Raw genomic sequence first — 15,322 nt, 5'->3', positions numbered from 1 at the left:
ATAATTTATCAAGATCATGAATATAAAGTATTGGATTTGAGTTAAAAAATATAATTTAAATTATAACTCATATCCAATGAGATGAATCTAACAATGTATTAGTATGGTCTTGACATAATTAATATCAAGATGTCTTGACAAGAGGATTACACATAACTTAATACATGTTACTCAATTTGAACAATGTCACTAAATTGATTATCATAATTCTTATTTTACTTATTTTTATAAGAAATAAATACTAATTTTTATATGCTAAACTATAATAAAAGATAAATTAATGTTTTATACAGCAATAGCTTTCTAGTCAAAATATCTTGAAAGTAATTTTGTTAAGATATTGTTTGATTGAATTCATTTATAAACTATCATCTTAGTTTAATAAAACGAATCTAACAAAATTTATGTTAACAAATTCCTTACGAGAGAACAATTACTTCATAGTTCATATTGTATGTCAATTTTATGTTTAGACTCTTTCTGACATAATTTTAACTTTATTTTGATAAATAATTGACATGTTTTTTTTTTTTTTTCACTTATTATGTTAGAATATATAATAAAAAATTTATAAATTATGAATTTGAACTTTGTAAATTATAAATATAATATTTAATTTCATCGAGGTGATATTATAAAATTGGATTTAATTGAAAAGTTATGAAAAGGCTTTTTGCATGAGATTGAGTGAGTGAGTTGATGGTGTTGGAACTAACCTTAGATTCTATTTTTTATTTTATTAATCAATTAATTTCACTTTGCTCATGGTGGGACCATCAACCTTATCTGCTTACTTTTTGTCTTTGCTCTAGGACAGCATTGAGCGTTTAAGTAAGAAGGGTTAGTTAGGGATCTGACAGGGTTTTTATTTGACAGTAATTTCAATTGACCAACTAATTTAACTAACATTGACGATACGGGATATAACGTTTGTACCATGATATTAATTAACCTAAAATTTGTAAATTTATTTAGATTTTATTTTATTAATTACAATAAGTTATCTTAACATATCTTCTAAAACAAATGGATGCATTGAAAATGTGTTTTTTGTTTTATCTTTTTACAAATAAAATGTTTGTAATAACAAATGATTTTGTCTGTTAAAGGCACATGTTAAAACAAATCAATTATAATATATTTGATTTCAATTTTTATAGAAACCACCCACACTTGAAGAAACATTTTACAAAACAAGAAAGAGTAACCTACCAAATTACAAAATTTAATTAATTTTGATTTATTTCAATATTTATCATATTGTCTTAAAAGAACTTTTTTGTTTTATAATTTCTTAGAATAATATTATACTTACAACTCAATCTTATAAATTTTTTCTCACAATCCTAACATGAAAGTTCGTAAATAGATCCGACATTCTCGTTATGGGTCTCGTTTGTTCAATTGCGAACTGTCACGTCGAGATTGTAAAAAAAGTTTGTAAGATTAGATCATAAACTAAACTTTATTGAATTTCTTAACACGTTCGAGAATATATTTAAAGACCAATACATTAAATGAAATTGATTATCACTTTTGCAAAAAAAAAAAAAATTAACTAATTATAACTGTGTTTTAATGTATAAGTTCACGTTTATATGTTATTGTGAATATTCAAAGCTCGAAGAATCAAGAAAATAATTATAAATTTTATTAAAAATTATGTCCTTTTATTTATAAATAATTTGAGAAAGACAAATGTGCCACCATCGTCTCATTAAAATCATAGGGTGAGTTTGATTTATTATTTTGGATAGGATTTTGGGAATAATATTGGGTAGTTGGATAGAGAAGTATTACGAGGTAAAATTTAAAAATTTATGAAAAAGCCCCTAGGTTTTCTAATTTAATTAAATACCCTAATATATAAAATGACAAAAACACCACCACCACCTACAGTGCGAGATTTTGGCCACCACCGTCGGAATCTGACAGAAAAATCGCGTTATGACACAGACCGATCGGATCTGTGTCGTACCGCGTCCTTATGGCCTTTTCCGGCCAGATCCACCACGGATCTCTTCGAAAAAGGCCAGATCTACGGCCTGTTGTGGCCGTGACGGCCGAAAAAGGTCAAAATGACATCTTTGGCAGTCAGCGACGGCCAAAGATATGGCCATCGTTTTTCGTCAACGATGGCCAAGATTTGGCCGTCGTTGACCTCAACGACGGCTATTTCTCATGGCCAGATCTAGCCTTGATTTGGCTGGAAAAGGCCAGATGGGTGAACTTTCGATCATTTTTTGTCGGTGGGTAGGCTGTTGTATAGATTTTGGCTACCACCAATGGTGGTTGTCGGAATCTGGTAAGTATGGGTTGCAGGAGTATTTTTGATAATTTTTAAATTTTTTTTAGGGTGTATTTAATAAAATTAATAATCTTATGGGATCTAAAAATAATTAAAAAAATAGAATAATATTTTTAAATTAATATGCCAAACATTATTTAGAAAATAAGATTAAGAATATGGACAGAAATACCAAACATACTCGTAACTTTCTCCAACCAAAACTTGTTAATTGCACGAACCCATAAATAGTAAATCGTGCGTGATGGCTGATTGTACCAGTGAAGAGGGGACCACCAACGGCGTTTACAGATGGAACAGTAAAAAAAAAAACGTTACCTGGAACTCAACAACAAATAAAATAAAGAAAGCAAAATTTCTCGGTCTCATCGCCAACACTATTACCGCACCTGACGGCGTCAAACACAAACTAACCCCAAAATTGACTTTTGACACGCTCTCATATGCCAAGTGTCAAGCGCGTGTCGCCACGTAAACTCCATTGATTTTCTGTTGGGTCACGTGTTTGGGTCTTGCTCTGACGCTTCACCCGCCGAGGTCGTTGGCCACCTTTACAGGACCATTATACCCTTGGACAAAAGCTTCTAATACACAAACATCAAAATAGTTTTATGAAATATAAAAATATAAAAACATAAATATAATAATAAAGTTAAGTTCTTTACCGGGAAAAGGAGTTATCTGTTTAAAGAGAAAGGCGTTTATATTATAAAAGCTGGAGTCATAGTGTTTGGGTCTTTTCTTGGTGAAAATTTTCTCTCACTTTAAACATTAGCTTCAAGTGAAAGAACCAGATCTCCACCATTGACTCTGGTCTTAGGTAAATATATGAAGCTTTTATAAATTTTTAATTTTAATAATTTTTTATTTTTTATTTTTTATTTTTTTTCTGTTGGAGTAGATGAGCAACAGAAGAGAATAAAGTGGCATTATATGAGGGAATAACTGAGAGAATCCGTAGGGATTTTCTTTGTATTCTGTTACTCTTGATAATGAATCTAAAACTATGTAAAACGAGTAAAAATTGATTGTATGATCTTAATTATCTGAAATGGAAAAGGTGAATTCTGTAACTCTTTTAATTTGACACTTCAGAGAGAACGGAGATGGATCTATTAGATTTTGGAGTGTTTTAAGGCATAAAGTGAACTGAGACTGATATTCCGTTTCAGCTCAAACAGAACACTGTAGCTTTTCTTTTTCTTTTTCAGCAACTACTTAATTTTTATTTTTTTTCTTTTCAGTTGATTTTAGCAAGACATTTCTACTGAATGAGGCTGAGGGGAAATGAGATTTTGCAAGTTAAACTGCAAAATTCAACTTATGCCATTCGATAGACTGAAGTTTGGGCAGCAAATGTGAAAGGCAGATTTTTGGCAGAAAGAGTGAGTTGAGGGGGAGAAGAAGTTGACAATTTTAATAAAGATTGAACAGGCAGGGAATGGATAGCGGCACACCAGCGGAAGGACATGAGTGTGATAACCAGGGTTCATGGATTCCAGCAACCCCTTTCCGGCCCATTCAGCCGAAATCTCCGGCTGGTTATGTAAACCAGCAGGAGCAAGAAAAATGGTTGGGGTCAGATTGCTATACTTGTGGTTGTATTCAGGGACCTCAAGCATATAAGGATGATGCAGATATTAATAAATGTGTTCATACCTGGAACACGACTTCAGCTGCGGGCATCTTGGGTAACCACAACAACGCTGAAGCATGCAGAAAGTTTCCGTTGGACGCTATGGATGGATGGAAAAATGTGCCCTGTACAGATCTTTTAGCTCTTGCGAATGCAGCCTCAGTGTATAGCAGCTTGGCAGTGGGGGATAGTGGCAATTCTAATCGAGAAATGTCCAAGTGTAAGCACAAATAAGTTTGTTCTGATTGCTCTATGCAACAATACTTTCATTTCTTTACAAAACGGTTTTCACACAGTTGCACCACTAACAGACAGGATAGATTTCAATTCAAGTCAAAGATGTAGGAACGGCGATTTTAGGACACAAGAGAATCGGCTCAAAAATCAAGTGTCAAATTTCACCATATGCACCAAGAGACTTTCCAGTACTCATAACTGTTACAGCCACTGCATTTTGTACATGTCCTGAACATTTTAGGTGTTATTCCTTGAGCATTATAATGAATGTTGAAAAATGGTTCCATTAATTTGTATGCTCGAACAAACAGTTCAATAGGAAACACTAATTTTTGTTTCTGCGAATAAACTCATGAAAGATGTAGTGAATATTCTGGCCTTAAAACAATAGAATTTAGAATTTAGAATTTAACGATTGGCCAATAATGCCCTACTGGACTAGTACCAAGCATTAGATTGACCAAACTAATTTTTGTAGCCTTTCATTCAATGTCTGATCTGTAATATTGAAAATGGTGCTCTGCAGATGAACTTTCAATTCCTCGCCAGCATTCCTATGATCTAAATTTCTGTCCGGGAACAATGCCAAATGCAATCTCCGGAAGGGCAGTCTCCGAGTTTACTCCCATTACACCAGACAAAGCCAAGAGAGGGAATAGCAACCAGGTTTCTCAATTACAAAACTCACCTACAGATGACAGAACAAACCCAGAAAGAGATGCACAGAATAATGAAGTTGCTGCTGAAAGAGAACCCAACAGTATCTGGTGCAATAAAGAACTCTTCCAGCCTCATACAGATACATCAGTTGCAGCTGCTTCCACACAGTTACAGGAGAATCACAACCCTGACAAGCAAGAAAGTCATGGTATTGACCTGAACAAAACACCCCAGCTTAAACCGAGGAGGAAAAAGCACAGGCCAAAGGTGGCCAAAGAAGACAAACTTAAAACTCCAAAATCAGCAATCAGAAAGCCTGCTGGTTCTGGTAAGCGGAAGTATGAGCGAAAGAAGGGAACGAACAAAGATCCAACATGCTCCCCATCACAGGCAGCTGGAGAATTTATTGATCCAAAGACACTAGAGCCTTCCAAGGAATCATGCAGAAAGACCTTAAACTTTGACAATGAAGGGCAAACTAGAGAGGAAAACTCTACTTGCAAGTCCTCTGATTTAGTTTCAGAATCGGGGACAAAGGACATCCTTGAAAGAGGAATTCAATCAAAATCATCCTTACAGCTCGATGAAGGCTCTGAAGTGACAACTCTAAAGCCAGTGACACCAAAGCCTGCTGGGTCTAAAACAAATCCAAAAGTTAAGAGGAAGTATGTGCGGAGAAAGGGACTTAACAAAGACTCAACATCTTCTCCAGATGAAGCAGTAGCGGGAAACTACATTGATCCAAAACCACCTGAACCTACCAATGAATCATGTAGAATTTCTGATGCAGGACAGTCTAGAGATGAACACTCCAAGTCAATTTGTTTCGGTTCAGTTTCAGAGTCACTGGGAAATGAATTCGGTAAATCAGAATTGATCGTGGACCTCAGCAAATGGATTGAAGTGATGACTCCAACGCCAGCTGATTCTAAAAAAAAGCCAAGAGTTAAGAGGAAGTATGTGAGAAAGCAGGGACTCAGCAAAGACTCAACTGTTTCCCCAACAGAAGTACCACTAGAAAACAAGGATCTAAGAGTACTTGAGCCTACCAAGAAGTCATGTAGAAGGACCTTAAAATTTGACATAGAAGGGCAACATAGAGATGAAAAGTCTACATGCAGGTCCGGTTTTGATTTAGATGGAGCATCACAGGCAAGTGACTTCTATAGAAGAGGAATTCAGTCAGAATCAACTGTACAACTCAATGAAGGAATTGAATTGGCCATAGAAAATACACAAGTCGGCATTGCCTATGATCTCAGCCGTTCAGTGAATCAAAATCTAAAAGATTACACGTCATTGCCTGAAGGACAGGTACCTCTTCCCACTGAGACTAGTCCCCAAGGACAAAAACATAATGCTAGTTTCAGAAAGGATGATAATACAGAATGTGAAGGTCAAGTGGCTGCAAATATTGGGCAGGAAGCTACTAAACAGATGATGTTGCAAATAGAGACTCAACAATCACCAGGAATCACAAATGAATCCAAATGCAACAACTGCACAATCTTTATTGAACCAGGACAAGCATGGAGATCAAAGAGAAAGTATTCCAACGCAGTTGAGCATGCAGAAGCCAGCAACTCAAATCTGATTGGAATTGAATATAATACTTTACAAGCATATCAAAACCCTTGGGTCCCAAAAATTCACAAGAAAAAGAGAACTGAGAAAGGGCAAAACTCTTCTACATCTAGCACATCATCCTCTGTGACTGCTGCAAAAGATGTCACACTGGAAACAACATGCTATCAAGATGATACCAAAGCAAATCCTTCTGTATCCAAAATCAATAACTCTGTTTCCACTCCTCAATGGAATGCTGGTGGCATTGCAACACTTGGAGAGGCAAGAAGCAATCTTCAAGATAAACAGAAAACCTTTGAGGGTATCCTAGCTTTAACTCCAACAGAGAGTGTGACAAAAAAGAGATCCAAGGGTCTTACTCGGGTTCGAGATTTGGCTTCTCTAACCAGATTGGCAGAATGTGGAATGCAACCAACTTACCCAGGCAACCAAGGGCAGTTGGATTGTGATATGCAACAAGTTGGGAATCCACAGAGACCTCACACATGTATAGAAGCACTAGTAGCAGAGGTGCGTGAGACATTGGCTCGAAAGAAGCGAACTAAGAAGAGAAACTCTTTTTTCAATTCTGCATCCACCAGTACTAATGAAGCCCAAAAGCAGCAAAAGTTCATCTTGTATAACCACCTCCAGTTCTCATTAGGTACTTAATGCAATCTTTAACCGTTTATTATCCAGTCCAACAGGAAATTTTTGTCTATTATATTTCTTTAATGCTACCATTCTGCCAAAATGTTCTAATTAATTTCATACAAACCATTTGATGCAGGTGCTCTTCCAGAACTAACATGGACACGAATGATCTCCATTGATGAACTCACTGAGCAATTAGAGAAACTAGACATCAACAGAGAAAGTAGCAACATCGATCACCAAGAGCAGAACGCCCTTGTCCCTTACAGCATGAGATACCAAGAGCAGAATGCACTTGTCATTTATAACAGAGATGGCACAGTTGTACCATTTCATGGCTCATTTGAGCTTGTAAAGAAACGGCGTCCACGGCCTAAGGTAGACCTTGATGAAGAAACTAATAGAGTATGGAAGCTTCTATTGGAAAATATCAACAGTCAAGGCATTGATGGAACAGATGAAGAGAACACAAAATGGTGGGAAGAAGAACGGAGAGTGTTTCATGGTCGTGTAGACTCGTTTATAGCTCGCATGCATCTTGTGCAAGGTAGCATTCCTTTTCCTGACATCTCCCTATATAAACTTCAGACTTGTGAGAATCCCAAATGCTTATCTAGGAATTTAGATGCATGGGTTATTAGGATTTCCATAATGTAATATGGCTACAAACCACAAAAGTCTAGAAAGAAGAACACACAATACTATTGTGATCATCCCACTATCAAAAGAGAGAATGCTGAACCTTCTATATTTTATATTTTTTCTTTTCCGGTTTCTTTGGCAATACCATATAAGTTTTCAGAACAAGCCAAAATATATAGATAGGGTATAGGTAAAAGCTTAATTGGAAAAAAGAATCAGGGCACACTGAATTTGGAGCATCTTAAATGTTCTTGATACATTGACACCACATTAAAATGTCAACCGCCGTTGTACAGCCTAAATAACATGATACAATTCTACAGTCCAAATAAGATAATATCCAATAGCAGGGGAAAAGTAACTACAAAATTTAGTTAAGGTTAGAATAGATGGCAGTCAAATTGTGTACCAAGCTAAATTCCAAAAATTTTGTGCTCAACCTGACAAGCATCTTAATGTAATGGAAAGGACATCTGCCTCCATGTAATTGTAATTTAAAGGCAGACAAAACCAAATGTGTATTCTGCAAAAACGGAAGCTCTGCTTTAAGCCAAATGAAGAAAACTTTGCTGAAATTGGCTTTGAAAATTTTACTCTTCCAATGTGAATTTCATGAATCTATATGTTCATGTCAAGAACTTCAGGAAACTTTAATGCATGCACTTATGGAAATTTTAAGTGCTTTGTTCTATCTTAAAATGCTACCTGAGTTATTTCACACAATGGTTTTGTTTGTTACAAGTTCATATTATACCAGCAAAATGCCTTTTGAACAGGGGACAGACGCTTCTCTAAATGGAAGGGATCCGTTGTGGACTCGGTTGTTGGAGTCTTTCTTACTCAGAATGTTTCAGACCATCTTTCTAGGTGAACTAGTGTTTCTGACATATATATTAGCCCAACATAATGAAATTAAAGGAAAGGGACATAGGAAATTTATCTTACTGTCTTCACCTTTTTGCAGTTCTGCATTTATGTCACTTGCTGCACATTTTCCGCTCAAGTCAAAGGACCAGAAACCATGCTATGGGGAAGGGACTAGTTCAGTGACTGAAGAACAAGCAGTGTACATACTGGATCCCGAAGAAACTGTAGAATGGACTGAGAAGATGTCAAATCAACCAGCTTGTGACCAGAGTTCCATGACCCTCCACAATACCGAGATTAATGAAGAGAAAGAAGTCATCAGCAGCAATGAATCTTTTGGAAACAGCTGTACTGTCAACTCGATAGATGAGTCAAAATGCAAGCTGTTGAATTCTTGTGTAAGTGATTCAGAAACATGCTATGATACAATTCTGAACAGATCAACCACAGAGAGCACTGCAACAGAGACAATATGTTCTGTAGGAGGTAGAATAGCAACCGATTATTTACTTTCATCTCAAAATTCCATGGATTCTTCAATTGCTGAAAATGCTGAAAGAACCAAATCAAGCTTTGATAACAACTCAGAGGCAGCAGATCTCACTCGTGGGTCTGCACTCAACAGCTTTAATGAATGTACTTCTTTTGTGGAGCTTTTACAGATGGCAGGATCTTACAAGCTTCATAAAGTTTACAACCATGGAGATGTCAATATCTCATCTGATGAGAACTCAAAGCATGAAAGTGACCAATTCCAAACCATGGCTTATGACAGCCCAAGACAAAAAGTGGAAGATTTAAACAGCCCTAAAGACTTTTTAGGAGAGTCAAATATACCACCCAGTACTTTCCATCCATATCTTACCCAAGATTCAGCAGTGGAAGTTGCATGCTATGAGATGCTTGGAGAAGAAACAGGATCTTCTGGCATTTCCGTAAAAAATAATAAAGAGGGTGTGGTAGAACAAATTGCTGTTACACCAGAACTCACAAGTCAAACTAAAGATACAACTAAGCTGACCATTAGTGTTCAAGAAGCACCAAGTTCTTCCAGTGAAACTAAGCAAGCAAGCAACAGTATGCAAGAAGACCAGAATTTAAGTGAACAACATCAAAGTGAGCTATCTAGAGATTCCACAGTTGTTGAATTGCTGGCCAAAGGACAAAAGCATGAAATGCAACATCAGAATTTGTCAAACCTGTCAGGAGAAACCCAAGGCGCTACAGAAAGCAATAATGCATGTGATAACCGAGAAAACATTCAGCCGAATACATCAGTGTCAGACTTGAATAAGCATGACCATGTATTTGGCAAAGAACTCAATGAAATTAATGATGCTACTTCAAAAGCAAAAGGTAGAAAGGTTGCAAAGGATAAAAAAAAAGACTTTGACTGGGATAGTTTAAGGAGACAGGTGGAAGTGAATGGAAGGAAAGAAAGACCAGAAAACAACATGGACTCATTGGATTGGGAAGCTGTAAGATGCGCTGATGTTAATAAGATTGCCAATACCATCAAGGAACGAGGTATGAACAACATGCTTGCTGAACGAATAAAGGTAAAAAATTTAAATTCCATCACAAAAAATCTCAAATTTGTAAATGTACTAACCACAGATAGCAAGCTTTTCACATCAAGTAATTTTAGTTGACAATCCATGTAGGATTTCCTTAACCGAATTGTTAGAGAACACGGAGGCATTGATCTGGAATGGCTGAGAGATGTTCCACCTGACAAAGCAAAGTAAGTCATAAAGTAAATTCCAATAGTTTCCTCGAAATACTGATATAATTTTGTAACACATCATCTAAATATGCCACAACTGTGTTGGCATACTGTTAGCATACTTAATTTTTCATATAAAACTTAAAAGTTGCTAAACAAGATTTATTCTTCTAGAGAGTATCTGCTAAGCATACGAGGACTGGGTTTGAAAAGTGTGGAGTGTGTGCGACTTCTTACACTTCACCACCTTGCGTTTCCAGTAAGTTAGTAATAAGATGCAAATATATCTAAAACAAATGGAACATTGTCTAACTTTTATGATACTATGACAGGTTGACACAAATGTTGGACGCATAGCTGTAAGACTTGGATGGGTTCCACTTCAGCCACTGCCTGAGTCGCTGCAGTTGCATCTTCTAGAACTGTGAGTATCATGTATAAAAAGACAACTGATATAAACTATTGGTGTTTACAACAGAACTAATATTTTGTACCTACAGGTATCCAGTGCTGGAATCCATTCAAAAATATCTATGGCCCAGATTGTGCAAACTTGATCAACGAACTCTGTAAAGACAAATTCCATTGCATCTTATTATTTTGACTCCTTAATTTGCTTATATACAATTAGCAAGAAAACTAAAAAAAAATATGTTATTTAGAGTTAATTGTTATTAATTCGTTGCAATATTTACTAATAGGTATGAGCTGCATTACCAGATGATTACATTCGGAAAGGTATGTTGCATACATATACATATTAAATTTTAATTTAAGCACCTTGCCGATAAACATGCTAAAGCCAAGAAGAAAAATATTATTTATGCAGGTCTTCTGCACAAAAAGCAAACCAAATTGCAATGCATGTCCAATGAGAGGAGAATGCAGACATTTTGCTAGTGCATTCGCAAGGTTCGCATCTTACTTGTTATAGTTTCTAGCTTTATATTTTGCATTTATAGTTCTCAAGGAGCAGCTATCAGTTTAATGTTATTTACCACCATCCATTACCTTCTTAGTTCATTCAGGTAATTTGTGGATGTGGAGTTATCATAAAGAAAAAAAGAACATTTCAGCTAATTAAGAATATCCAGCCATGGATCAGATTATTAATCCTCTTATTCTGTAATTATAGATACAGTAAACGGCAGTAATCCCATACTGTAGACCTGATAGGAAAAAAAATTTCCAATAAGATACATATACAAATATTAAGATTTGATAATTTGACCACATACAACTTTGAATGCAGCTCTAGGCTTGCTCTGCCAGGGCCAGAGGAGAGATCTATAGTGAGTGCAAAAGCAAATATAACTTCAGACCAAAACCCTGAAGTGATAATCAATAAACTGCCACTGCCATTACCCCAGGCAATGGATCAACCTGAAGGAAACCAGCAATCAGAAGCAATATTAGAAGCCAATAACTGTGAGCCTATTATTGAAGAACCAGCGACCCCAGAACCAGAATGCCCACAAGTAACAGAAACTGACATGGAGGATACATTCTGTGAGGACCCAGATGAAATTCCTACTATCAAGCTTAACATGGAAGAGTTCTCTCAGACCTTACAGAATTATGTGCAAGAAAATATGGAACTTCAAGAAGGTGACATGTCCAAGGCTTTAGTTGCTTTAAAAGCAGAAGTTGCATCCATTCCTACACCCAAGCTTAAGAATGTGAGTCGTCTACGAACAGAGCACCAAGTGTAAGTAAAAATTCGACTATGAAGCCTAATTAATTGAATTATCATTCAAAAATTTGGTGAAAAAAACCTGGACTGCTGGTTATAAATGGAAGATTAATTTGGTTCAGTAAGGTGAATGCCTATTGGATTAACAATTCCAAACTTTTCAAAAAGTTAGTTATTGAGAAATATCACAAGGAATTGAAATGATTCCTGATCAACAAATATGGGTAAGAAAAGCAGAGCAGAGAGGTAAAGAATGTGTGAATAATAGCTACACTATTGAGTAAACAAAACAAATAATTCCTAGAAAATCCCATATCCGTACTAAGTGGAAAACCCTTTAATTCATACTAATTCGATCTTGATCATCCTGCAGGTACGAACTTCCAGATTCACACCCTCTATTGGAAGGGGTAAGTTACTTTGCATCCAGTAAGCAGGAACATTATTGTTGTTAGTAGGTAAAAGTATAATGAGAAGCATTTAGTTAACTTTCTGTTTCCAAATGTCTTCCTACTTTTTGCTCTTTCCTAAATTAAAGTTGGAAAAAAGAGAACCTGATGATCCGGGCAGATACCTTCTTGCCGTATGGACACCAGGTGAGCAAAAAACCTTCCTCTCTAGACAAGCTTAGGATAACATGATTATTATAAAGTTACATATGTGTGTGCGCTACCTATCAGAATTTTGCCCATAGATGTGAGTTTTGCAAATTAATTCACAATTCAATGTAAATTTTTTTAGGTGAAATGCCAAATTCCATTCAACCACCTGAATGGAGGTGCAGTTCCCAAGAAAATGGCAAATTATGTGATGAGAAGACATGTTTTTCTTGCAACAGTGTTCGGGAATCACAATCTCATATCGTTCGAGGGACACTTTTGGTAAGAATGAATTTTACAGCCATGTATGACTTGTTCTAAGACTTTGTACATATAAAATGCTAACAGGCGCTAGAAACCTTTTATGTCAGATACCATGTCGAACAGCCATGAGAGGAAGCTTTCCCCTCAATGGCACATACTTCCAAGTTAATGAGGTAAACTCAACCCCAACACTCATGCATTGGATGCCTTTCCATTACTTAAACTCTTCCTTTTCGTTGTATACCATATCCACAGGTGTTTGCCGACCATGATTCTAGTCTGAACCCAATTAACGTCCCAAGGGAGTGGTTATGGAACCTACCACGAAGGACTGTGTTTTTTGGAACCTCCATACCAACAATATTTAAAGGTACAAGTTGTAATCAAGGATGGCTCTAATAATTGATATAAGGTCAAACCTATGCATTCAACTTCAGTCTTTTGTCTGTAGGTTTAACAACAGAAGGTATTCAGCACTGCTTCTGGAGAGGTATGTGACAATGTCAATTCTTTAGCTTTTCACTCTAGTGGCTGTGATAAGAAAACTTAGCCTTCAATAATCTAATTGTTACATTCTGTACACGTACAAACATTAGACCTAGCAATTTTTAGAATATAACTCAGCCCTACACAAGAAATGAGGCTTCTTACATGCTGAAGACTGGACACAGTGATGCCCATGAAAATAAGCAGCATCGTTTTTATTAATATTGTATAAATGGACACCAAAATGTGCTCTTTCACAGGTAAACATAGGATAGCTACCTTGTACTGGGCATGAAATTAGTATTTTTTTTTTTTTTTTTTTCTTCTTTCGGATTGTAGAAGTTTTCCCTTGCTACACCTGACAAAATCTGCCACAATAAATAACCTTAGCAATTCATGTCATCTGAAAAAAAGAGGGGTTTGAAAAAGTAAATTTGTTAGTCTGTATGACCACAATGCCTGGTCTCCTTCATCCAGAAAAGTTATGCTATCCAGGATCTTAAATCTAAGAGTATAATTTAGACATTAGGGCTATAAGAATTGGGAACTGAGTTAGAAATTAAATGGTTTTATAATTAGGGTTCTGAGATAGAACCCAGGCAATTGCAACTAGGATTCTAACAAAGCTACAAAATTCAAGAATACTCGATATATTCTCCCTCTAACTTAACTGAGAAATTAGATATATATTGTACAGGATATTAGCTCTCCAAAACCATTTTAGGAATATGAATCCTATATACGAAGCAAGAAGTCATGTACCTTTGACTAGGAAAGACCAAACGGAAAACAAGATGCTAATAAATTTAAATTATAGCTAACTCCAGTGTTTCTACTTATTACAGATTTTTCTCACTTGATAAAACTTTATTATGATGGAATCAGCAACACTATTAACTCCAAAAGTACACAGAATAAGATTTAAATTATGTTTGAATTGACTACATAAAATTCTAAAAAGTTCCACGCCTGTTGACCATTAAATCAATACTAACTTCATCACCACACAACATAAATTACCATATCTCACTGAGCAATTAGAGAAACTAGACATCAACAGAGAAAGTAGCACATCGATCACCAAGAGCAGAACGCCTTGTCCCTTACAGCATGAGATACCAAGAGCAGAATGCACTTGTCATTTATAACGGAGATGGCACAGTTGTACCATTTCATGGCTCATTTGAGCTTGTAAAGAAACGGCGTCCACGGCCTAAGGTAGACCTTGATGAAGAAACTAATAGAGTATGGAAGCTTATTGGAAATATCAACAGTCAAGGCATGATGGAACAGATGAAGAGAACCCAAAATGGTGGGAAGAAGAACGGAGAGTGTTTCATGGTCGTGTAGACTGTTTATAGCTCGCATGCATTTGTGCAAGGTAGCATTCCTTTCCTGAACTCCCTATATAAACTTCAGACTTGTGAGAATCCCAAAGCTTATCTAGGAATTTAGATACATGGGTTATTAGGATTTCCATAATGTAATATGGCTACAAACCACAAAAGTCTAGAAAGAAGAACACACAATACTATTGTGATCATCCCACTATCAAAAGAGGAATGCTGAACCTTCTATATTTTATATTCGTTTCTTTGGCAATACCATATAAGTTTTCAGAACAAGCCAAAATATATAGATAGGGTATAGGTAAAAGCTTAATTGGAAAAAAGAATCAGGGCACACTGAATTTGGAGCATCTTAAATGTTCTTGATACATTACAACCACATTAAAATGTCAACCGCCGTTGTACAGCCTAAATAACATGATACAATTCTACAGTCCAAATAAGATAATACCAATAGCAGGGGAAAAGTAACACAAAATTCAGTTAAGGTTAGAATAGATGGCAGTCAAATTGTACCAAGCTAAATTCCAAAAATTTGTGCTCAACCTGACAAGCATCTTAATGTAAGGAAAGGACATCTGCCTCCATGTAATTGTAATTTAAAGGCAGACAAAACCAAATGTGTATTCTGCAAA

The 15,322-nt window shown here is 36.0% G+C and overlaps 2 protein-coding genes across 2 annotated transcripts; both read left to right on the top strand.

Annotated features, from left to right (window-relative positions):
• Positions 1-3,034: 3,034 nt before the first annotated feature.
• LOC116139752 lies at positions 3,035-6,220 on the top strand. The gene is made up of 4 exons (XM_031425415.1): positions 3,035-3,128; positions 3,553-4,164; positions 4,708-6,155; positions 6,206-6,220. Exons 2-4 carry the CDS (start codon positions 3,750-3,752, stop codon positions 6,218-6,220), a joined length of 1,878 nt encoding a protein of 625 aa, XP_031281275.1. The 5' UTR covers positions 3,035-3,128; positions 3,553-3,749.
• LOC116139714 (transcriptional activator DEMETER-like) lies at positions 6,163-13,540 on the top strand. Its single transcript, XM_031425372.1, has 17 exons — positions 6,163-7,071; positions 7,198-7,608; positions 8,480-8,570; positions 8,668-10,129; positions 10,235-10,314; positions 10,471-10,555; positions 10,629-10,720; positions 10,797-10,865; positions 10,998-11,034; positions 11,126-11,208; positions 11,549-12,004; positions 12,363-12,399; positions 12,528-12,585; positions 12,731-12,870; positions 12,960-13,025; positions 13,108-13,222; positions 13,304-13,540. Exons 1-17 carry the CDS (start codon positions 6,279-6,281, stop codon positions 13,348-13,350), a joined length of 4,122 nt encoding a protein of 1,373 aa, XP_031281232.1. The 5' UTR covers positions 6,163-6,278; the 3' UTR covers positions 13,351-13,540.
• The last annotated feature ends 1,782 nt before the right edge of the window (positions 13,541-15,322 follow it).

Source organism: Pistacia vera, unplaced genomic scaffold, assembly GCF_008641045.1.
Source record: "Pistacia vera cultivar Batoury unplaced genomic scaffold, PisVer_v2 Contig359, whole genome shotgun sequence".
NCBI classification, from domain to species: domain Eukaryota; kingdom Viridiplantae; phylum Streptophyta; class Magnoliopsida; order Sapindales; family Anacardiaceae; genus Pistacia; species Pistacia vera.
The sequence above is the reverse complement of the archived record's forward strand: the minus strand, read 5'-3'. Positions and strand labels throughout refer to the sequence as shown.

Excerpts from the sequence above, each read along its gene's own strand:
- LOC116139714 (XM_031425372.1), top strand. The coding sequence starts at position 6,279 with ATGATGTTGCAAATAGAGACTCAACAATCACCAGGAATCACAAATGAA. Across the intron at positions 10,721-10,796 it reads CAGTTGCATCTTCTAGAACT|GTATCCAGTGCTGGAATCCA; the intron begins GTGAGTATCATG and ends TTGTACCTACAG. Across the intron at positions 11,209-11,548 it reads TTTGCTAGTGCATTCGCAAG|CTCTAGGCTTGCTCTGCCAG; the intron begins GTTCGCATCTTA and ends CTTTGAATGCAG.
- LOC116139752 (XM_031425415.1), top strand. The coding sequence starts at position 3,750 with ATGGATAGCGGCACACCAGCGGAAGGACATGAGTGTGATAACCAGGGT. Across the intron at positions 4,165-4,707 it reads TAATCGAGAAATGTCCAAGT|ATGAACTTTCAATTCCTCGC; the intron begins GTAAGCACAAAT and ends GGTGCTCTGCAG.